A 24,711-nucleotide genomic window follows, 5' to 3' on the forward strand; every position below is an offset into this window, starting at 1 on the left:
TATATAATTAAATAGCTATGTTTTTATATGGTTGATGTTATATCTTCTTATTTCAAAATTATTATAATATTAGTACATCCAAGAGTTTCACCATAACAGGGGTACTTCTTTGAGTACCCTTTTCGAAAATAATGAAATGCATAGAAGACCATTCTTTTGTTGCGACATGCTTCTTAGAGATACGAATTCACAGGGCCTTGAACTGACAATGACAAAGGCTTGCGAAACTAATTAGGGTGCGTTTGGTTGACGGAAAGATAGATTACCTTTATTCCCTTGTTTGGTTTATCAGTAATAAAAGATTACAGTAATCTTCTATTACCAATGTTGACGTGACAAGTAATATAGGTGGTAATCTGATTACCACCTTCACCTTAGGTATTTAAAGATTACTGGGGTAATCTTGAGTTTATTATAGAAAAATTATTATTTATTAATTTTTTGAGATAAAAATAAATTTATTTTTAATTAATATGACAAATAATATAAAAAATATTTAAAAATAATTATATTCAAGGGCATTTAAATAAAATAATTTACTAGTAATCTTTTATTACCTTTAACCAAACACAATAATTATTTATACCTATCAAATTTTATCAAACATAGTAATCATTTATACCCAGTAATCTTTTAAGTAATCTATTTTCAAGGTAATCTTTCTATTTTAGTAATCAAATATTACCAAAACCAAACGCCTAGGGTTTTTTGAATTGATTTTTAGGGGTAATTTAGTTTCAGTTTTTAAATATTATTTTGATAATTTATCTTTTATTCCCTTATTTGATTTATCAATAATAAAATATTACAGTAATCTTCTATTACCAATATTGATATGATAGATAATATATGTGATAATCTGATTACCATATTCACCTTAGTTATTTAAAAATTACGAAAGTAATATTGATTTTATTATAATTATATTATTGTTTATTAATTTTTTAAGACAAAAATAAATTTATTTTTAATTAATATTTTAAGTAAAATAATTTATTAATAATCTTTTATTAACTTTAATCAAATACCATTATTATTTATATTTATTAAATTTTATCAAATATAATAATTATTTATACTCAATAACCTCTTAAATAATCTATCTTTAATATAATCTTTTTAAAAATATTAGGCATACCAAACAACCCTAGCGTAGTTTTAGTCTATCAGTGGTGTAAAGCAGCTTTGCCCGTTTTTATCAATTTAAACGAAAATGTAAAAGGACCATAGAGATAGTTTTTCATAAATAAATATCTGTGATTCTCAAAACTCCGAAGACCGTCATCTCACCGAGCAATGGCGCTTCAAACTCTCTCAACATTTCTATGTCCTCTCTCTCTCCCTCAAAGACACCGCTTCGGCACTAATTCTACCCCTAAATTTCTCAAATTTTACACTAAAACCTCTCTCATTTATTGCAAGTCCACTCTGGTACCAGATACCCAATTCGATTCCGAAGGTAGCGGGGCAGCTGCCCCGACACGAGGAGACCGGTTTCTTGAACTTCAACAAGCTAAGGAGGCGGCTAAGGTGGTGTTAAGAGAGAATAAGAAGAAGAAGAAGAAGAAGAGGAAAGAGAAGGTCTTGAAGGTTAATACAGCTGTTGCTTCTTGCTATGGTTGTGGAGCTCCGTTGCAAACCTCGGAGGTGGATGCTCCGGGTTACGTGGACGCGGATACATATGAATTGGTATTCAACTATGAGCTATTTAATTATTTCAATGGATTACTGGTATGACTATGACTAGTTTAGAGATTGAGTTCGAGACTATTAACAATTTCATACTATTTGATTAACATTGTGGTAGTATTTATAGTTGCACTTTAAGCTCGAACAGAGGGTTTTTTCTTTTTCATCTTATCCCAAGGTTGTTCGAGCTTAAATGATGTTGTTTGGTGTTTACTTATCAACTTGTTACATTGCAATTTTAGGAATGGAGACTGTCGAGAGAAACGAGATTAGTGACCTTATATTTTGTATATTTGAGAACTTTCGTTTCAGAGGAATGATATTTTGAAATGGGTTTTGTATCATTTAATGATTTTTTTTATCATTGTATGAGGAAATTCAAAGCTGGATGATGTGAGAACGCTTACTGAATGATTGATTTTGACTTGCAGAAGAAGAAACATCATCAACTTAAGACTGTACTTTGTCGGAGGTGCCAGCTTCTATCCCATGGCCACATGATTACTGCAGTTGGTGGTAATGGAGGATATTCTGGTGGGAAGCAGTTTGTCTCGGCCGATGAGCTTAGGGAGAAGCTATCTCACTTGCGTCATGAGAAAGCTTTAATTGTTAAATTGGTGAGCGTATCTGTATTTTGACCTTTGTTTATTGAGTCAAGTATGTGTTAAATAAATCTGGCTGTAGAGAAAACAGAACATATCCTGAAATTGGACATATGATTCTATGTTTTAAACTCTATATCCCGAAATTATTAATCCACTGCATATTCTGCTAAATAAATTAGTAGTTTCCTCTAATTTTTGTGGTTAATGACATTTAGGTTGATATTGTGGACTTCAATGGCAGCTTTTTGTCTCGTGTTCGTGATCTTGCTGGTGCAAATCCAATAATATTAGTTGTAACTAAGGTAATCATAATCGCATAGGTGATTGACAATCATTGGTTTCTGATATGCAATTGCTCAGATTATTCATATTTTAGTTCATTACCATTAGGTTGATCTTCTTCCAAAGGGAACTGATCTTAATTGTGTTGGTGATTGGGTTGTAGAGGCCATAATGAAAAAGAAACTCAAGTAAGTTTTGGTTCCTTGCTTATGATTTGATTGTTATTTATCTTCCCTGATTTGACTGGTATTCTTAATGACAAACAAGAAGCCATGTTGTTGACCAAGTATTTGGTGTTAGGCTTTGGTGTGTTTTCTCTTTTGAAGCATTTTATAGATTTTCCATATAAGATTTCAGGTTTTACGATTTTAATTTGGAAGCTTTGATCTGAATATTTTGGGACTGTGCTATTTTTGCAGTGTCTTGAGTGTCCATCTCACCAGTTCCAAGTCTTTAGTTGGAATTGCTGGAGTAGCGTCAGAGATTCAAAAGGAAAAGAAGGTACTTGCTGTAAAATTATTATATGCGTACCTACAGTTGACATTTCTCTGTTATTTCATGTTGAAACTTACTGATATTGTTCAGTGTTTGTATGAATAGTAGGCTATAAAATTTAAATTTAATGGATGTTGGTGCTCACATCAGTTTCAAAGTTCTCTCAAATATGTCTAATTCTCCTATTCAAACCTTCTTAAGAATTGTAACTTACCATTATTGGACAAGCCAGTAATCTGAACTCTGTGTTGTTTATTGTTAAGCTTTAAGTACGTTAATATGTATTAATGTCACACTGCAGGGAACAATTAATTCTGAATTCGTATCCTAGGAGCAAGCTTAGCTATTGTATGAAATAATGAGACAGTGATTTTCTTTAGTTGTTAACTTAGAGTCTTTTGGTGCAGGGGCGGGACGTTTACATTCTGGTTAGTAACCTTCTGAACTGCAAGCTTCACATTGGTTTGCTGAACTTAGACATGCTTGAAATATCCTCTGCTATACAAGTTTTGAGAGAGTCTCTGATTTGTGTTGAAACTGCTTCATACTTGTTTCAAATTTCACTTGTGCACCGTAATACTTTCTCTCCTTTTCCAAGAAATCAAAGCAAACAATTGCTTGATTGCTGAATATTACTTTCATTGAACTAATTCACTGCTCCTTAGATTCTTAATGCTTTTGAAATCAATTCTGTACTAAATTTGGTATAAAATTTTTATTTCAATTTGTATATGCATTACGTTACCAAAGTTCAAAAATACTAATATATTCTTCTGCCTTTCATAGTCCAATCCTCTTAATGTACATTTTTGCTCTCAAGAGTTAAAGTGTCTGTAAATAAGCTTTTTAAGTTAGTGAATTTGAAACAGCATAATCTCTTAGTAGGCATTTATGATTTTCTAAATCTTCAATTTCATCATCCCTACAGGGGTCAGCTAATGTTGGGAAATCTGCATTCATCAATGCATTACTGAGTAAGTAATTGTTATTTAATTTATGTCGATTAGGTTGATGCAACTCTATGTTCAAGAAAATGAAAAAGAAGAAAGGATGTAACTTAATTGTTAAGGGCATAGTGGCAACCTCTGTTTCATGATAAGGTTTTGTGCTGAAGGTTAGCATTGTAATATTCTCACTGCATGATATGTTTGTTGGACAATTGTTTTGAAATTCACAGAAATTTGGTGTTCATAGTTCATACCTGTTCTGATGTCCAAAATGCAAGTATGCTAAATATTAAAGTTTTCTGGCAGATACAAATCTGCAGTTGAGCAAATGAACTTTTTTCCAGCTTATATCTCTGTTTCAGTCCTGTGAAGGTCTCTTCTGATGTCATTATCAATGAATGAGTATCCTATTTATGTGTTCTCCTCTCTTTTTCCTCTTTTTGTAGTTTAATTCTTCTGTAGTGAATAATGTTACCTATGATAGTTGATACTTATGGAACAGTGTACTTGATTTCTGATAACTTTTTGCGCTTTTATAGTTTGTTCTGAATATGTTGTGCTGTTCATAATAATGTAATGTTTTTGCCTTGAATTTAGCAATATGTTTGAGATTTTTTTTCCTTTTCCTTTCTATCAACCATGTATAAGCTTGGCTTATAGTTTCATTGTTTAACTTCAGAAACAATGGCGGAAAGGGATCCGGCTGCTGCAATGGCACAAAAGCGGAAGCCGATACAATCTGCTGTTCCTGGAACTACCTTGGGTCCAATTCAGATTGATGCCTTTCTTAGTGGAGGGGTATGACCATCTTAATAATGCACTGCCTTTGTAAAAGCCAGCTTCCCTTCATAGTGTTGGTATTTTGATTTTTATCTTATGAAATCTTGTATAAACCAACATCTACTTCCTACAGAAATTATATGATACACCTGGAGTTCATCTCCATCATAGGCAAGCTGCAGTTGTTCACGCAGAAGATTTACCTGCTCTTGCTCCCCAAAGTCGGCTTAGGGGTCAATCTTTTCCTGTAAGATCCTTTTCAAGATTTTATTAGGATTACACCATTAGCCTCCATTTGCAGGATTTTTACTTTGTTGCACCCATAATTTTCAGGTGGCCTCTGAAAATGGAAAAGCAGATGAATTCAAATCCCATGGTTTGAATGGATTTACAATATTTTGGGGAGGTCTTGTCAGAATCGATGTCTTGAAGGTTCTGCTCTTGTAGATCCCATGATACATTGTTTTATGGCAGGTTAAGGATACTTTACTGTTTTTATGAATCCAACATATTGTATTCTTGATGCTTTCAGGTCCTCCCAGATACATGTCTGACTTTCTATGGACCCAAGTCCTTGCAGATTCATGTAGTACCAACTGATAAAGCAGATGAATTTTACCAGGCAGTCCAATAAACTTTTCAGTGTTGATCATATTGCTATTTGATGCTTGTAATTCTATAATCAGAGAAATTTGCAACTTCTGTTTGGGATACAAAACTGTACTTGGTTTTTCTGTTGTTGTGAATACTTAAAAAGTGCTTGCCTTGGCTGAACTAGTTTTATACAATTTCTTGCTATTTTTAGTTTTCCCACTACCAAAAAAATAATTTTATCTGAGTGGTAGGATATTTTAGTGCAACTCACATTTCATGAACTGGTGAATAATATTTGGAGCTGCATAAACATTCTGGTGTTGTTTATAACATTGTGTGATGCTGTGCATGAAGTTTTTATACTATAACAGATCATTAAACTAACACCAGCATAGCTGTTGTGATTGTAGTTAGAAAGTTGGCATATTGAAGTTTTATAGTGTCTTTCTAAAGTGCATTTGCTTTGTTCTTATCATTTTATTTATTTTCCTTCATTGGCCTCTGTGGCATTGTATGTTCTTGCACTTTTGATGTCAATAGAGGCATTTATTGAATTGCTGCAGAAAGAACTTGGTCTTCTGCTGACTCCTCCAACTGGAAAAGAAAGAGCAGACGGTTGGAAAGGACTTGAAATAGAGCGACTACTGCAAATAAAATTTGAAGATGTTGAAAGGTATAACTGAAATTATGCTCATGCTATTTATATTTTGCCAGTCAAATGTAAAGTTTTCTTGTGCTTTGGTTGGACAGGCCTGCTGGTGATGTGGCTATCTCCGGTCTGGGATGGATTACAGTCGAGCCTATTCGCAGATCAGTCAGAACTTCTAATATAAATTTAGAAGAAACTTCTAAAGAACTGCATTTGGCCATCTGTCTCCCAAGACCTGTTGAAGTGTTTGTTCGGAGTCCATTGCCAGTCGGCAAGGCTGGAGCAGATTGGTACCAGTATGAGGAATTGACAGACAAAGAACTGGAAGAAAGACCAAGGTGGTATTTTTGATTGTGGCGATTCTCTTTTTGCGAAGTGAGAGAGACTCAGAGCTTGCTTAGAAACTTGTATACCTGCTGATTTGTCTGTAGGATTCACAACTAGATGGGAGAGTTGCACTAAATTTTGAGGTTGATGAATAGGATAGAATGATCTATTATTGCACATAATTTTATTGTGACACAACAACATGTTATCTTACGATACAAATCTATATTCAATCGAAGAAAAACGAAAAATTCTTACATTTCGTTAGGTTCCACTGGTAAATTCTGTTACATTGCAAAGCAAAAACATTAAAAAGAAAAATGAAAATATCATTGATTATTGACTTTTCAAGTTTAAATATTAGTGTTATTAGTTTCAGTACGAAGCCAGGATCTGAGTTAATCTGAGTGTTAGACTTATGTTGAAGTTGTTAACCATGAAACCATCTTGGCTAATGAAGTTTATAGAACCAATGTTAATGAACCAAATCATGATGTTGTAATTACGGTGGGGTTGAAAAAATTTGTACATGGTATGGTGGAAGAAGTGTAAAATACTTTAGAATATATGCAAATTATAAAATATTTGCAATAAATAGAGATGGAAAAACCACCATCAAGCCTTATAATTAGAGGTGATAATGGGTTTAGTCTGGTTGACTTCAATGTGGCCTGTCGGGCCTAATGCCCACACAATAGTGAGCTTTACAAATCGGTCCAACCTATATAAAGTACAAGAGCCATGACTCGACCATATATATATAAGATTAAATAGTGTTTACAGTAATAGGTCAGGTCAAACACAACAGTAATATGTCAATCAATTAATTTTAATAAAAAAAAAATTTATATTATAATTATTAATTTTTTAACTTTTTAATAATTATGAAAACAGCAATAGTTCAGACCATTTACTTGTGTTTCAGTCTGGGCTATTGGTTGGTCCAAACCATTTGACACTTCTACTTACAATTGTTGACCAGACCACTATTACCTTATGCTTCCATTGATAATACCATCATTGCAATCCACAAACAAACCATCGTTACATTCAACTAATGATCCCGTACTACCATCGACAACAACACAAACATTGCAATTCACATAAAAATACCACCATATTCAAACAACTACTCATTGCGTCCATGGACAACACTACCACCATCGCCTCATCATACATTAAATGATCCAAACTTTAACCTTTTGTTTGCACTAAAACGTTTAACAATGTATTCAATGACGAGTACAATCCTTTTTCATTGCATAAAAAATACAAATAATATAATTAATCTTAAATCCTAAAATTATATAAATAAAATTATTTGAATGCTTTTGTAGTGTTAAAATTGATTAAAAATTTGAATAAAAATTAAACATTTATCGTTTTTCAACTTTAAATATGATAATTTATCGTTTTAACGTGATTTAGATGAGAAATAAAAATTTTTACAAAAATAATAACAAGAGAAATACTTAATGGATTTACTGCCATTATATTATAAAGGTCAAAAGACTTGTTCCCACCTAAAAGATAGTGAAATCTTAAAGTTTCACTCTTCAACTTTCAAAAACCTAAATGCTTATTTATGAATTAACTTCTGTTAAAAATTTTAGTTAAGGTTATGGGTAAAATTATCATTTACTAAAAAATTTTAAATACTAAAATTTTATCATATTTTCTCTCTCAGTTTAAAAATCTAACAATTTACCCCCACCTAAAGTTTGAAAAATGATAATTTTTTCCCTAAAGTTTTTTCTTCTTCTCCCCGGCAAGTCATCCTTCCTGCCCGTTGACCGATGTTCCCTTTTTCTTCTCCCCTGGTTGGCCATTATTCCCTCCTAGCCCTTCTATCGATGGAGACTCTCATCTCCGTCTTAGCGAAAGAAGAAAAGTTTTCACTTGAATGTCTTTGTTTCGGATGAAGACATTTCGATAAAGATGATTTCGTTTTCATCGGAGAGGAGAGTTTGATCAACAAAGAGAGATAAGCTAAAAGGGAGAAATGAATGCAATAGAAGATAGCATAGTTTGCTGTCCTTGGCGACAGTCTCTAAACGTTAGGAAAAAATTATAAGATTTTTAAATTTGAGAAAGAAAATATAATAAAATTTTAATTTTTAATTTTTTTTAATAAATAACAATTTTATTTTTAAGTTTGACTAAAATTTTTAACAAAAATTGATTCATGAATATATTTAGATTTTTAAAAATTAAAGGACGTGATTTTGAGATTTTACTATTCCTTCAGTGGAAACAACTCTTTGGCTTATTATAAACCCTGGACCGAACCAGCCCAGCCCAGCCTAGTCCATCAGCGCCAATATGGATGTTTCAAATAATTCGAATCTGACACCAGCAGTATGATTTTCCCGCCTCTTTCTCTTCACAAAATCCGACAGAAGCCCCCACTGAACACATTTGCTTCTTAAGCTCTCAGATTTCAAATTCATCGCCCCAAAAAAGAAAAAGAAATTACCTCCTATCTTTGACATTGCAATCTCGGTACCGTTTCAATTCTCCGGTTTTAGGGTTTCGGACTCAGAAACTCTTCAGTCACAACCTCTCCAACTCCCAAACTCAATTTCACTCCAATTCTTGGCTTCGGTCGCTTTCAAGGTAAGCCCATCAATCATTTCAAAGTCAATTTCTTACCTCCAATATCTGAGAAAAAAGAAAATGCATTTCTTGTCAACTATTCAAGTAAATTAGCGGATAATTTTTTAAATTACCTTTTATCTAGCTTGTTTATAATTTATCTTCAATTTTTGTGTTTTTGAGTATGTATGTTTAATATTGTTTCCCTAATTGTTTCCTTCACAGCATAGGAATAGGGGAAAATGTACATAAAAGAGATATGCTTGGAGGGGTTCAAATCCTATGCGTCAAGGACAGTGGTACCGGGTTTTGATCCGTATTTTAATGCGATAACGGGTCTAAATGGGTCTGGAAAATCCAATATTCTGGATTCAATTTGTTTCGTTTTGGGTATAACCAATTTGCAACAGGTTCGTGCTTCGAACCTTCAGGAGCTTGTGTACAAGCAAGGCCAAGCTGGAATTACTAAAGCTACTGTTTCCATCGTGTTTGATAATTCTGATAGGAATCGAAGCCCTCTTGGATATGAGGAACATCCAGAGATTACTGTCACTCGACAGGTTGGTCACAATTATGTGGAGTCTTGCAGTATTATTTTTATTACCTTTTTAATTGTTTCACATGCTTTTTGAGTTGTTTAATATTAACAAGTTTATGAAATGGTAGATTTGGCCTTTTATATTTTGGTTATAGAGTTTGTTAGGTTTACAAGTAAATTGATTTGCCAAGAAGTTCAAATTAGGCATAAATGTGGGATGGTGCCTTTCTCTGTTTATTTTTATGGTAAGATTTTGGTTTAAAAATTGAGTTGACTGTAATTTTAGGCGTTTTAAATATCTCTATCTATCTATCTATTTTTTTCCTTAGTTTGTATATTCTTTTAATAAAAAAACTAATATGAGTTTGCTTATGATTCTTCAATTCACCAGAAATATAATCTTTATTTCTATTTTGGGTTGCTTAATATTCTATATTACAAGGCTAATTAATTTTGATGTGCTTGGATCTACAAATTGGATTATGGTACATATGCCTGAAAATAAATATCTGTAGAGCAAGCCGTATCATTTTCGTGTGAATAATAAGTAGATGACATTTTTGACCGTTGCTATGGTTCTTATTTGAAAATGCATCTATATATCTTGAAATGTATTTGCTTCACTGCAGATTGTGGTTGGTGGAAGGAACAAATATCTTATCAATGGAAAACTTTCTCAGCCTAGTCAAGTCCAAACCCTCTTTCATTCAGTGCAGCTCAATGTTAACAATCCACATTTTCTCATAATGCAAGGTCGAATCACCAAGGTCTTAAATATGAAACCCCCAGAAATTCTTTCTATGCTTGAAGAGGCTGCTGGGACAAGAATGTATGAAACAAAGAAAGAGTCTGCATTGAAAACACTTGAGAAGAAGCAGAGTAAGGTTGATGAGATGAATAATCTTCTTGACCAGGAAATATTGCCTGCTTTGGAGAAACTAAGGAAAGAACGAACTCAATACATGCAATGGGCTAATGGCAATGCTGAATTAGATCGACTAAGAAGGTTCTGCATTGCCTATGAATATGTTCAAGCCGAAAAGATCAGAGACAGTGCAGTTGGGGAAGTGGAACAGGTGAAGGCAAAGATTGCTGAAATCGATGACGATACAAAAAGCACAGATTTGAAAATAGAGGAAATGGAAAAGCAAGTATCAAACTTGTCTGCTGAAAAGGAAGCCAGCATGGGTGGGGAAGTCAGAATTTTGTCAGAGAAAGTAGATGCAATATCTCAAGATCTTGTGCGTGAAGTGTCTGTATTGAATAACAAGGATGACACACTCAGGAGTGAGAAAGAGAATGCTGAAAAGGTGCTTCTTATCATATACCCATAATCCTTTATATTTGCTGTGAATACCCGTTGCAGTTTTTTGTTTTCTGTTCATTTCCTACTATTATATGCCATGTGCTGGTATCTTATTTAATTCAATATATTGATGTTGCTAGATTGTTCATAATATTGAAGAGCTGAAGCAATCTGTAGAAGAGAAGGCCTCTGCTGTCAGAAAATCTGAAGAAGGAGCTGCCGATCTCAAAATGAGAGTTGAAGAACTTTCTAAGAGCCTGGAAGAGTATGAAAAAGATTACCAGGTAGGGAGTCCATAGAGATCTTGAATTTGTTTGTTTTACCCCACTGACATATATTGTTGTCATTCATCAGCAAACCAAGTTGTTTAAAGAAATTGCCGTAATTACTCTGAGTGCAGGGTGTACTAGCTGGGAAGAGCAGTGGGAAGGAGGAGAAATGCCTTGAAGACCAGCTAGGCGATGCCAAGGTCGCTGTTGGGAGTGCTGAAACTGAATTGAAACAACTGAAAACTAGAATAAGTCATTGTGAGAAGGAGTTGAAAGAGAAAAGACATCAGTTAATGTCAAAGCGTGAGGAAGCTATTTCTGTAGAGAATGAACTGAATGTTAGAAGAAAAGATGTAGAAAATATTAAACAAGCGTTGGAATCTGTTCCATATAAAGAGGGCCAGATGGAAGTGTTACAAAGGGTATGCTCTTCCCTTGACGTTGTCACTAATAATAAAAATATTTCTTCTATGTTAACTTTGTTTATGAATCATATCATATTTTCAGGACCGCACATCTGAGATGGAGTTGGTGCAGAAGTTGAAGGATGATATACGGGATCTTTCAGCTCATTTAGCAAACGTGCAGTTCACATACTGTGATCCTGTGAAGAATTTTGATAGATCAAAGGTTAAGGGTGTGGTTGCTAAACTTATTAAAGTAAAGGATAGCTCCACAATGACTGCCTTAGAGGTTGGTAATCATTCTTATATAGTTTGTTTTATAGAATATGGATTCAGTTGGTAATTCTCTAGCAATGAGTTTACTTGCAGGTGACTGCTGGAGGAAAATTATTTAATGTTATTGTAGACACTGAAAATACTGGAAAACAACTGCTTCAAAATGGTGATCTTCGGAGGAGAGTAACAATCATTCCTTTGAATAAAATTCAAGCCAATACTGTTCCTTCCAGAGTTCAGCAGGCTGCTGCTAGATTGGTCAGTCGTTTGCTTCCACTTTTAATATAATTTCAAATCAGGAAGCTTTGCTCATGGTCTAATAAATGGTTTCATCATTGCATAAACAGGTTGGCAAGGAAAATGCCGAACTTGCTCTTTCTTTGGTTGGCTACAGTGACGAATTAAAGGTACTTGTTACCTTGCAATTGTTGTTTTTGGAACTTTGAAGTTTGTTGTGGAAATCATTTTTCTTGTGTTGTAGTAATGGAAAATGGATGGTTGGAGTTGTAATTAGCCCTTCATCTTTTTATTTTTTGGATTATTAGAATTTAAATACTCTTAGGTCATGTTCTCTTTAGGAATGTTCTGCTCTGAAAATTGATGTCATTGCAGAGTGCTATGGAATATGTTTTCGGTTCTACCTTTGTCTGCAAAAGCATTGATTCTGCAAAAGAGGTATGCAACATCTTTTGTAATCCATCAGTGCATTGTTTGTAACACAATTCATTTCATAATACAGTTTCTTTTTCTGAAGGTTTGAATCATGTAGTGGATAGTTTTTTGATATTGTTAAGCTGCGAATACACTGTTTAGTTCTTTTTCTAGTTAAAGGATCATAAAACAATATCATAGTAAAAATATTTATCATAGAAAAATATCTTAGAGCATGTGGTAGATTTGGTATTTCTAATTCAATTTGTCTCTTTTTATCTAATTTTTATGACAATGTTTGAAGTAAGATTATTTAGTAGCGTGGTCTTTGCCAAAGATTATACAGTTAATTGAAGTAGGTTTCATATATAAGAAGACTTTTATTTATGCCATGGATCACTGGCAATATTGGTTCTACTAGATTCAAAATTGTCACATGCATTTGATCCATTTTAATCTCAGCTATTACAAGTCGAAGAAATCACTTTGCTGGGTGTTATTCCTAGGGATGCCAGTCTTTTATTTTTTATAATACACTCTTTGATATGACTGTTTATAAACTTAACATGCCATCTTATGTACCAATGTTTAACTTTGGGTTTACTAACACAGGGTTTCTAAAGTCTACTCTTTCTCATTTTTATCATCTTTCTCACAATTTGGCCTTAAATTTGTTGAAGATGTCAAATAAATGTTAGAAATTTGGACATCGGAATTTATATTCTATTTTTTAAATGTAATTGATAGTTATGTTTAGAGATTTTGATAGATTAATAGCATAAGAAGTCACTGGGATGTTAGTGAGATCTTTGATAACCTTAGTTCATCTTAAAAGCATATCTCCTGTAATGTATATGCGCTGTTTATTTAAATCATTTTCGGTAACCATACAGCAGAACTTTTGTTTGTTAATATAAAAATTATGACCTGTATTACAATGGATATTTTGTAGGTTGCTTTTAATCATGAAATTCGCACTCCAAGTGTTACACTTGAAGGTGATATATTTCAGCCCAGTGGTCTTCTAACTGGTGGAAGCCGCAAGTAAGCTCTTTGCTTGACCTTATTTGTTCTAATGTTTCAAATGTGTATTTCTGTTTGTGTTTGCTATTTCGTCTGAAGTGAGGTTTGGAGGTAGACATCTTTCAGATAACTTTTTTTCGTTTTTCTTCATATTTTTTAATATTATACTTCCAAGTATAATATGGTGAACATTACGCCATAATATGCTTTCAAGTTTTTTTGCTTGCTTCGAATTTGTAAAGCTTGTAAAATAAATTTATTTTTGCAGGGGTGGAGGTGATCTGTTAAGGCAACTTCATAATTTAGCGGAGGCTGAATCTAATCTTTTGATACATCAGAAAAAGCTATCTGAAATTGAAGCGAAGGTACCAACTTCTTTTCTTTCCCAATTTAGAAGTGAAGAGATTAACCTCTTTCTTGTTAATGTGAAACATCTGCACAAGTCCTCTGACTTGTATTTAACATGAATTTTTCTGTTCATATAATTTGTGATTGATGCTTCAGATATATAGGTTTTGAACGCTTATCTTTGACTAGTGCATTTGTTTGTCATGTGGACTGTGATATTCTGTTGGAATACAAATGCATTTAACATCTAACTAGCAAAATATAAAATTTAGTTCCCATATTTCGAATCATTTATCCATAATGTTACTAATGTAGTTTCTATGGTTCTAAGTTCTCACTCTTAGCAGGGTCTTTCCTATATGCAAAGAGTATTTCATATAGTTATAGAATCTTCCTTACCTTTTTCAGATAAAGGAACTTCTGCCTCTTCAGAAAAAGTTTATGGACCTTAAATCTCAGTTAGAACTAAGATCATATGATCTTTCATTATTCGAGGGTAGGGCTGAGCAAAATGAGCATCACAAGGTTTGCATCTTTGTTCTTTTTTGAATATAATATCAATGCATTTTATTTATCCCGCTGTCTTATCTCTTCTTGTGCACTTGTATTACTGTATATCACCACATATTTTTTGCATTTATGGATCTTGTGTGGCTGAAATGTAGCTTGGTGAGATGGTGAAGAAGATTGAACAAGAGCTTGAAGAAGCAAAAGCTGCTGCCAAAGAGAAGCAAGTTTTGTATGAAAAATGTGTTAGTACAGTGTCGATGCTTGAGAAATCAATCAAAGAGCATGATAATAATCGAGAGGGCATACTCAAAGATTTAGAGAAAAAGATTAAGGCTGTAAAAGTTCAAATGCAGTCAGCTTCAAAGGATCTAAAGGTAGGTTATGTTGCTGTTGAATCTACTTTAGATTGCAACAATATCTTGTCTCACAGTGCTTTTCTTGATTCTGTCTAGATTATGTTTGATAGTTTTCCATTTTTGTACGAGATACGTTCATTCCTACAACTGAAAAGTGGGACTATATGTTGTGTGTAGTTGAGATGCCTTTATTTTCTTTTCCTCTAGTAGTTTACTTCAGTTCTTTCAAAATTGAGATACACACACACACACACACATGCATGCAGATATATATAATTTGACTTTAATAATGAAATGATGCTATACATGAGATCCTTACTTTGTGGAAGAGAGTTTTTCTTCTTATATGGAATCAAATTAGACCTTATAATTATGTCCACCATGTTGAATCGTGCCTGCAACCTTTTCTGTGGTTCTGATGTTGGTAGTTATAAGTTCTCACTCTTATAGCTCCTGAACTTCTTGTGACTAGCAGAGGCATGAAAATGAAAGAGAGAGACTTGTTATGGAGCAGGAAGCAATCACCAAGGAACAAGCATCTTTAGAGAATCAATTAGCTGCATTGAAATTGCAGATTAATGGTCTCACTTCAGAAGTAGAAGCACAAAAAGCCAAGGTAGACCCTGATATCTGAACTGTCAAATTATGTTGCATTAACATAATGCAATATGACTTCCTGTTGTAGGTTGCTTCCACGCGGAATTATCATGATCAAGCACAGTCTGAGCTCAATTCGATTCGTTTAAAGATGAAGGAATGTGACTCTCAAATTAGTGGCATTGTAAAGGAGCAGCAGAAACTTCAACATAAGCTCAGTGAGACAAGACTTGAGAGGAAGAAGCTGGAAAATGAGGTAATATTGATTAGTACAATCTAGACATATCTTTCATGGCATGAGGTACTATCAACTTTTTCAATTTCTATAATAGGTAAAACGGATGGAGATGGAGCAGAAAGATTGCTCTACAAAGGTTGACAGATTGATTGAAAAGCATGCCTGGATTTCATCTGAGAAACAGCTATTTGGAAGAAGTGGAACAGATTATGATTTTTCATCCCGTGATCCTATTAAAGCCAGGGAAGAGCTCGAGAAACTTCAAGCCGAGCAATCAGGGTGAGTGACTTCGGAAGTTAATGGTTATCTTTTTGGCTTTCTAAAACTTTCTTGAATGCTAATATGCTTAATAGAGGTATCATAGTTCTGTTTTCTTTATGAACCTAAGAGGTGACTGCTTTTATAATTATTCTTTCTATTTTTGCTAATATGAAGCCTGGAGAAAAGGGTTAACAAGAAAGTTATGTCAATGTTTGAGAAAGCAGAAGATGAGTACCATGATTTGATGTCCAAGAAAAACATTATTGAGGTATGTACACTTTGTTTGTCTAAACATTGTTGTACATTCTACTTATGCTAATTTTTTGTTGCATAGAATGACAAGTCTAAAATCAAGAAGGTCATTGAAGAGCTAGATGAGAAGAAGAAGGAAACTCTAAAAGTTACTTGGGTCAAAGTCAACAAGTGAGTTTTTTTTTGGGTCATTCCAGTCTCTATCAATGGTTCTTGAGGGAGGTCAACACAATTTAGTCACTCTTAACATTAACTTTCTTCAGAGACTTTGGATCAATCTTTTCTACTTTGTTACCTGGCACAATGGGAAAGCTAGAACCTCCTGAAGGTGGTAGCTTCCTTGATGGTCTAGAAGTTTGTGTTGCTTTTGGAGGTGTTTGGAAACAGTCCTTGTCAGAACTGAGCGGAGGTCAAAGATCTCTACTAGCACTATCTTTGATTTTAGCATTGCTTCTCTTCAAGCCAGCTCCTCTTTATATACTGGATGAGGTATTCTCAAGTCCTGCTTTTTCTCTATGATATTTTCACTTGTTGGTTATGCTTATTATTGCTAGTTGAATCTGACTGCATCTGAAATATTTTAACAAATTATTAGGTTTTTAATATAAGCTCATCAAACTGTATTGTGTTATTTCCTGAGAAGTACATCACTTGCATTAGTAACAATGATATACTAAAGTAAGGGTTTATTCTGTCATTTAATTGTATTGTATCGTAATAGCTTTCGCAAAATGGTTCAGTCTAAGAGGTTGTTAATTCTGTTGATTATGAGGTGGGATATTAGGCCTATAATTCTAATAATTTGCTAAAATTGACCCTTAATCCAATCTAATGCATAAATCATATGCATATAAAGAGATCCAACAACATTATGATTTTGAAATCCTGGATTTATTTTCTTGTATTGGGATTTCTTGTGGCAAGTTCGAATGACAATCAAAAACATTATAATGATTTTTTTATTGTTATTCTAGAAATTTCTGATCTCTTCTCATTGTTGCTGGAATGCATCACTGAATTGAACATTGCATTCTTGTGGCCAGTCTTTGTTTGGTTGATCCTTCAGATTTATCTAGTATGTGTAGCAAAGTTGGGTTATTGGTGGAGTAATTATCTCTTGATGACTTGATATTTCATGTTCTAGCCATGGAATTAAGTTGAAAGAAAATTTTCCAAAGAACAGCTGAATTAAATTCATGGTGATTAATAGCTTTAACACAGGACATACTTCATGCCTAGAGTTTATTTCTAATTCATTCTGGTACTTGCTCCTTATGTCTCCTACACAAACATTTCAAGTAAAAAGTTTCTATGAGATGGATTTGCAAATAATGTTCTCAAGGCTGTTAACAGGTTGATGCAGCCCTTGATTTAAGTCACACGCAAAACATAGGGAGAATGATCAAGACTCACTTTCCTCATTCACAGGTCTGACAATTTTCTTTAAAGATGATTGTATCATTTTGTTCTTTTTTAAATCTAAGGACACATACATTCAGTTAACAAGAGTATTGCTATACAAATAAGTCAATGGGAATGTTAGGTAATGCTTGGCTTAGTTATTGAGAAGGAAAGATAAGGAAAAAGGACTAAATTTGAGTGCTTCAATTGTTGATGAAACTATAGGGTAAAATATCCTTGGATGAATTTTCATCGTATAATTTGACTTTGGTATTTATGTCTTGTAGTTTATTGTGGTTTCGCTAAAAGAAGGCATGTTCAACAATGCTAATGTTCTCTTCCGGACAAAATTTGTGGATGGTGTGTCTACTGTTCAGAGGACTGTGGCTACAAAGCAGACCAACTGAAAGCTTTATTTTGTGTCTTATGTTCTTTTTTTATTTTTTAGAAGTAAAATTTTAAGTCTGTGTCCCTTTGGTGTCCACTGCTTAAACTATCCTTCAAGTTTTTCTTTAAGCAAACGTACTTTATATGAGTGGTACTTTGAACAAAGTGTTTGCCAACTTGTCACCTTCTTGCCTAAAGAATAGGTGGTAGTTAATACGTAATACTATATGTATAAACAAATTGTGTAAATCTGTTTATATAAACTAAAATGATAACATTTAATTGAATAATTTTGAAGTGAAAGGAAAAATAAATAATCGTATAATTCAATCATAAATTATTATTTAAGTTTGTATAGATAAGTTTGAATAATTTATTTATATGTATAGTTTTATTTGTAGTTAATGGGCGCATAGGATTATTTACAAAACAACATTGGTGCGTACCTTTGTATTAGGTGGGAGTCTCCAGTCTCTGATTGCTCTGTTCTAGCCATGTGTTTTGAGTATTTTAAACAAAAGTTCTGGTTAATTAATACAGGATCATAGATATACAACAATGGGGTCAAGCTGATGACAATGTTGAATATTTTGGGGGTCGAATGTTTGATTCTCTTGTTCCACTAAATCTTTTGTCTGTCACCTAAGTAGGCCTCAGACTGGTCAGATTGGTATGTCTGAGTGAGCTAAAAATTGCTGTCTAAATGAGTTCATGGCTGCAAAATTTTTTACATTCTGGACCATATTAGTATTAAATAAATGAAAAATCTACTTCCCTCATCCTGTTTCTAGTTTTGATGGTAGTTATATATGATTATACAGAACTTTATCTGTCCAGATGCCTTTAGCAGGCTTAGCCAGTTGCGAGCCTAGGAGTTGCCTCTGGTAAATCTGGCCGTTGAAGCTCATGATTATCTTCCTTAGATTGATGATATATAAAATTTTGTCTGTTCACATATGGCTTACGAATGATCTTGTATATGATTACCTGACTACGTGCAAATTGCCCAGTTTGTAGAAATCCTGAATCTACTTAACCTCTTAGTTTTAAGATGCTCTGGATCTCCTAAGTTTTTTTTCAGAGTAATGTTATGCGTATATATTTTTTAATATATAATTGAATATACAGATAATATATCATTTTATGATTGGATATTTTTAATTTAAAATTATTTAATTATATTATAATATATTATCTGTGTATTCAGTAATGTATTTACTCACTTTTATTGTTTTGTTATATGTATAAATTTAACTGTACAAATTGAAATGGTAATATTCGATTTGGAGGATTTTGAAGTGAAAAAATAAACAATTTTTATCTAGCCAGCTAGAATTTAACACTGGAGTTTGAGATCAACCATTTTATTTACAAACATGATTTGTCAATGTTGAAACTGGGTCACACTGATGATGCAGTCCACATTAGAGGTGTTTAAAGTAGATTAATTGAATCAATTTACCAATTTTTTAAACCAAATCAAATGTTTGATTTGAAAAAGAATTTTGAATTGATATTGAATTGATTTAAAGATTAATTAATTTTGAATTGAATTGAAAATATTAATTAATTAAATTGAATTTTTGATTAATTGGTTTTAAATTGAATTTCAAAGAATTATTTTAATTTTTTGTAAATATTTTATTCAATTTTTAAAAATTGGTTTAGTTAGTTGGTTTTGAAAATTAGACAAATTAGTAATTGAATTAAAAAACTGATTTTTTTATATTTTTGAATTGTTATTCAAACTGATTTTTTGAATAATTTATTTTTTTATTTTAAAAATTGATTTAGTTTCATTATTAGATAATTTTGAATATTCTATATCTACACGAAAGCTCCTATAGCTAAATCTTGCAAATATTTCAAAGATTTGGGTAAAAAATGGTTAAAATTTCAACTAAATTCAAAGGATTTCATCACTGTGGAATGGGGTTCTCCAAAGTCTTTTTATTATATTTTGGTTAATTAGAATTGAATCGAATTTTAGATACTTTAATATTATTAGACAATTATTCGATTTAATTTATTGTCAAGTTATGATATATATTTTTAAATAGTATTAAACATTTATCACATTTTTTAACATAAAACATATAAAACTTAATTTTAGATAGAGAAATATTATATGTACAATTTTTGTGTGTAATTTTATATACAAATAACATATTATTATGTGATTGAACACTTAAAAATTAAACATAAAAAATCATTTAATCATATGATAATATATTATTGTTTTAATATAATTTTATTATTTAAATATATTAATTAAATTATTGTCATTTTATTATATAGATAAAAAATTAATTATAAATTATAAATTATAAATAATTTTTTAATCCGTTGAATTTATAATTTTAATTTTAATTTTAAATAAATTAATATTTATATATAAATTAAGCCAAATTATAAAATTAAATCAAAATTGTAGACTGGGATTTTGGTTGAACCGATTCAGCCGGGTGGTTTGGCCCAGTTTTCGAAATACTGCTTAAAGGTTCTCTCAATTTGGTTTGTGATTTTATAGGTAGGATTGAACTCAAATCGAGCTTGTTTGAGCTCGAATTTGATTTAAATAGATTCAAAATGAATCAATCTTATACGAGTTTGGTCGAGTTTAAGCTCAAGTTTGAGCTATTCGTCAAAATTTTTAATTAAAAATTTTGATACAAAACGATATTATTTTGATCAATATGTATTAAAATAACGTCATTTTAATAACGAAAAACAAGTCAAATTGAATTTGAATCGAGCTTGAACTTGACTTTCACGAGTTTAAGCTCGAATTCGAGTTCAACTATATATAAATTGAATCGAGCTTAAACTCGATTTGGTTTGAATCTAACCCTACTTATGGGTGTTAATTTTTTATTGGCCGTGATATCCGCTTATAACGGTGAGATGCAGTCAAAATTTTCTAAATGAGTGAATCACCTTGTCCTACCCAAGGTTTGGATTAAGACTCTTTTTCACCCTTAGTTGGTACAATTACATTTTTCATTCAAAATCAAGCATAAATGACATTTTCTCACCTAGAATTAAATTTTGTTAATAAAACAACAATATTAAAAAGTAAAATATCATTTTATTCATACTATATTATTTTTCAAAATTATCATAAAATTCTAAATTAATTAAAATTAAAAATATTTTTAATATCTAAATTATATAAAAAGTTGTTTATTATTATTATTTTTTTCATTCCAATCTTTTCTTTATAATATAAACGTATATTAAAAGGGAAATTATAATTATTAAAAATATTGATCTTTTAAAAATTTTCAAATTTAAAAAAAAAAATTGTGGATCTTTTTGAAAATTTTAAAATATCAATCTATGTCCAATAGTTTCAAAAATGATACTTATTTCCCTAAAGAATTGAACAAACTTGAATTAATTATAAGTGTAATTATTATATTATAATTATTGCGGTTATATAAATAGTAATTTCAAAATATATGATGATTTGACAGGATTTTAGAAATTGATTTGTGAGTTTTTAAATTTTTTAACGGTTAAAATAATCATATTCAAAACATTTGAGTCAGATAAAAATTATTTTTTTAAAATTAATAGATGATAAAATTATTATTTTGCCCTTATGACCTAGTTTTTTATTTTTTAAATATGAATTTGATTTTAATTGGAAAAATAGGGAGGAAAAGTGCTTTAGGCCAAACCTTAGGTGGATAAATGCAATTTGCTCTTTCTAGATCTGGTTTCAATTTTGAATGGAAATAATCAGCAGCTTGGCTGAAGCTGAATGAGTCTCCCTGTTCAGTTCCTTTCAACCCCGCTGTTGAAGTTGGACTTTGAATTTATAGACTCTAGGGAAGCTTCTAATATATATATGTGACTCATGATCTGGATCTAGGCACAGTGAATTTGTTGAAAAAATTATGGCCCCCAAGAATTGGAAATTTATTTTTATTGCTTTCACAATTCTGAAGGTGCTTGTCGTGCTTCTGATCATAGCCTCAGAATGGTCTGCAAGCAAATTTGGATGGGCTTTGGAGTCTTCAGTAATGGGTCGTAAGTCTGCTTTCTCTTCTTCATTGCTTCATTATGATCTTGATTTTATTGTTATTAAATTGGCACAAATATGAAGCCTTGAAAATGATTTAAGATTACAGCAATTGTATTGTTCTTTCTTTCAGGTGTACAGATTCGGAATAAGCTTTTGCAGTTTCACTGGTAGGACTCCAGGGAATACTTTTGACTGCTGATCGTCCCTGGAATTACAAATTTAATTACAATCTTCACCATTCTGGTTGCTTACATTTGGAAGCTGACCTGGGTAATTATTTTTTCTGATAATATTTTATATATTTTATGCTGAAAGAGTGCCAATCATGTTTGTTCATTGAAAATTCTGATGTATCTGAAGAGTTGAGGATCTTTCCTAATGTAAAGAGAGTGAAATTGGAACTCAACAAATACATTACAAATTGTTGTTCCTGCCAATTGTAGTTCTGGAAAGTCACCTCCATGATATGATGAAGCACACCATCTGTTTGCCTTTAGTCTGAACCAACAAAAGCAAATTCCGAATAATGTTGAATTTTGTGAGTCTGCCAAGAATTGGTGTTCTGTTTCTGCACTAGATTTAATGCTTGAAAACTGTCTTTTTGCAAGAAAAGGTCTAGAAATTTATAGGAGAAAGAGAGAAATTTTCACTATTGAAGTGTGTCAAATGGCCACACAAGGACTCTTTATAGTGTTGTGAGCATCCATTCACTTGGGTCACAACCTCTGGTTTTTGCCACTTCTTCCTATTCAGACGGGTTTGAGAATTTAGAAGATCATGTATTCAGGGTGGATTTGGAGATAAAATTTATGGGAGTGTTCATCAAGAAATAATGAAATCTAAAAAGGGGTGAAAATTTGTGGGTTATATATATATATTTAAACTAATAATTTTTCAAACTCGAGAAAGATTAGCTAATCCCGTAACTTCTGTTGGGTTCCCCGTTATTTCTATTATCTAACTTTTCATACGAAGAAATGTTAGTTGCATATATGTGTATATTATTATATAATTTAGATATTATTTTATTATTAATTTAAAATTATAAGATGACACGTTATCTATATACTTAATTGAACTAATTACTTAATTATTTAATATTAGGAATTCAAAAGTTTAGCAAATTCTCGAAGGTCATTAAAGTGAAAACAAACTCGAAAACAAACTTGTGATAGCATGTTTCATTAAAACAAATATACAAGAAATATTGCCTACTTTCTTTTCCAGTGCAGAAAACAGCCTTTCCAACATTATTTGTCATTCTAAAAATGCTGCGTTTATAAAAGATATTAATGAATTAATTTTAGTGTTAGCTTGTTCAAGACAAATGAGTCCTTACACTGCCCAAAGACTTCTCTTTTTTTTCTTTTTTTAATAACAAGAAAAAAAATATAGTGAAAATTTGGGGTTATTAATGAGAGTGATCATATTTTGAGGGGCTGTAGAAAATAATTAACTTTAAAAAGAATAAACCTTTATAATTAAACAATTTTATTAACACAAATTTGCTTTCACCTCTGACCTTACAACAAAAACATTTAAATTGAAGGCCATAGGACTTATTTCCACCTAATTTTACTTGTTTTCGAAATTTTCAACCCTCATAATTAAAAAATTCAAATACTTATATGAACTGTTAGTTTGTTAAAAATAAAATCATTAATAATATTAAAAATAAATTAAAATTTTATATATTTTTTCCTTTAAACTCTAAAAACTAACCAATTTTCTTTTAGACTAAGTTTTAAAAAATAATATTTTTTTCTATAGGGTTTAGTTTTCATTTTCTGATGACCTCTTCCTCTCGAGACTTTCTTTTTCTTCGATAGTCTCTCTCTTTTCATCTCTCCCTCCAGCCACCGTTCAAACTGGAAACATCCATGTGACAGGGAAGACTCTTCGTCTTCCTAGACGAAGCAACGCCTTTGCAGGGAACTGTGGATGTCTTCGTACCACTGATAACTCCTACAATCAGATGAAGGGGATTGTGCCAAATTTATCAATGAACTTCAGTTGATTTCCTGGAATTGATCTTAGTATTTTCTGGGACAATTCCAGGATGGATCGGTAAAGTCTAGCAAGTTTGGTTGTCTTGAGTCTAAGATCCAAATCAGATTCACGGAAGCATACCTAGACAGCTTTGTGATTTAGAGAAGCTTCAGTTTTTGGACTTTTCTCATAACAATATCTTAGGGAAAATAGTGAAATGCCTTCGTAACTTTTTCTCTCTTTTTAAGTTTTGAACAAAGCTCCTTAGTTGTTTGCTTCTGTGTTCCTTCTCTTACATACTTCTTAGAAGCTTCCCTCTTCAATTCTAAGACGGTGGTTATAATGCCGCTGTACGTTCATATCAATGAACAGAATACTAATAAAGACAGGACTTCTTAATCGACAAACTCTTTTATCGCCAATCCTATCTTATAAAGCCAACCTAGTGTTTTCCTTCATTCTACTTTTGTCATGAAGCTCTTGGTTTTTCTGTGTACATGGTCTCGAACTCAATCAATGACAATTCTTTGTCTAGGAAATTTCTCTGCAAGATAAACAATATGGTGAATTATGCTAAAATATCTGTAAGAATAATGTGGCAAGCCAAAGGCATATGCATTCTAGAATTGCAGATGCCCAAAAACTGAATGATAATAATGAATAGAATTTTCAGATTTCTTCATCAACTACTTTTTGTGCTTGTTTTACTTTCAGTCAATGCTTCTGTTTTCAGCTGGGGAGATGGAGAGGCTAACAAAACATGCCTAGAAAGCGAGCGGCAAGCACTCCTCAAGTTCAAATGAGGTCTTACAGATCATTGCGGCATTCTTTCTTCTTGGGGAATTGAACAACACAGAAACAACAGTTGCAAATGGAGAGGTGTCCACTGTAGTAAACAAACAGGCCATGTAG

General features: G+C 32.2%; 2 protein-coding genes and 1 long non-coding RNA gene across 5 annotated transcripts; all 3 read left to right on the forward strand.

Annotated features, from left to right (window-relative positions):
• Window positions 1–1,251: 1,251 nt before the first annotated feature.
• On the forward strand, window positions 1,252–6,627 carry LOC123224715 (NO-associated protein 1, chloroplastic/mitochondrial). Its single transcript, XM_044648412.1, has 13 exons — window positions 1,252–1,689; window positions 2,121–2,306; window positions 2,510–2,596; window positions 2,685–2,764; window positions 2,996–3,077; window positions 3,479–3,499; window positions 4,000–4,045; window positions 4,698–4,816; window positions 4,932–5,045; window positions 5,132–5,230; window positions 5,331–5,420; window positions 5,956–6,065; window positions 6,143–6,627. Exons 1-13 carry the CDS (start codon window positions 1,297–1,299, stop codon window positions 6,390–6,392), a joined length of 1,677 nt encoding a protein of 558 aa, XP_044504347.1. The 5' UTR covers window positions 1,252–1,296; the 3' UTR covers window positions 6,393–6,627.
• Window positions 6,628–8,766: 2,139 nt separating this feature from the next.
• On the forward strand, window positions 8,767–18,889 carry LOC123225071 (structural maintenance of chromosomes protein 2-1). Of its 3 annotated transcripts, XM_044648921.1 has the most exons (22): window positions 8,771–8,984; window positions 9,189–9,523; window positions 10,131–10,811; window positions 10,948–11,091; window positions 11,208–11,498; window positions 11,584–11,769; window positions 11,850–12,014; window positions 12,104–12,163; window positions 12,369–12,431; window positions 13,360–13,451; window positions 13,699–13,795; window positions 14,187–14,303; window positions 14,444–14,662; window positions 15,120–15,260; window positions 15,330–15,497; window positions 15,574–15,758; window positions 15,915–16,008; window positions 16,075–16,163; window positions 16,256–16,481; window positions 17,346–17,420; window positions 17,681–17,812; window positions 18,602–18,889. In XM_044648921.1, the coding sequence occupies exons 2-21, from the start codon at window positions 9,206–9,208 to the stop codon at window positions 17,798–17,800; spliced, it is 3,531 nt and encodes a 1,176-aa protein (XP_044504856.1). In that variant the 5' UTR covers window positions 8,771–8,984; window positions 9,189–9,205; the 3' UTR covers window positions 17,801–17,812; window positions 18,602–18,889. The 3 variants fall into 3 exon arrangements, 2 of the variants coding, with proteins under 2 accessions (XP_044504856.1, XP_044504855.1); XR_006504099.1 differs by lacking the exon at window positions 18,602–18,889 and having other exon boundaries at window positions 8,767–8,984; window positions 17,335–17,420; window positions 17,681–17,808; XM_044648920.1 differs by lacking the exon at window positions 18,602–18,889 and having other exon boundaries at window positions 17,681–17,945.
• A 2,569-nt stretch (window positions 18,890–21,458) lies between these two features.
• On the forward strand, window positions 21,459–22,313 carry LOC123226126. The gene is made up of 2 exons (XR_006504289.1): window positions 21,459–21,815; window positions 21,941–22,313. It is a non-coding gene; the product is annotated as an uncharacterized LOC123226126 (long non-coding RNA).
• Window positions 22,314–24,711: the final 2,398 nt, after the last annotated feature.

Source organism: Mangifera indica, chromosome 9, assembly GCF_011075055.1.
Source record: "Mangifera indica cultivar Alphonso chromosome 9, CATAS_Mindica_2.1, whole genome shotgun sequence".
Lineage (NCBI taxonomy): Eukaryota > Viridiplantae > Streptophyta > Magnoliopsida > Sapindales > Anacardiaceae > Mangifera > Mangifera indica.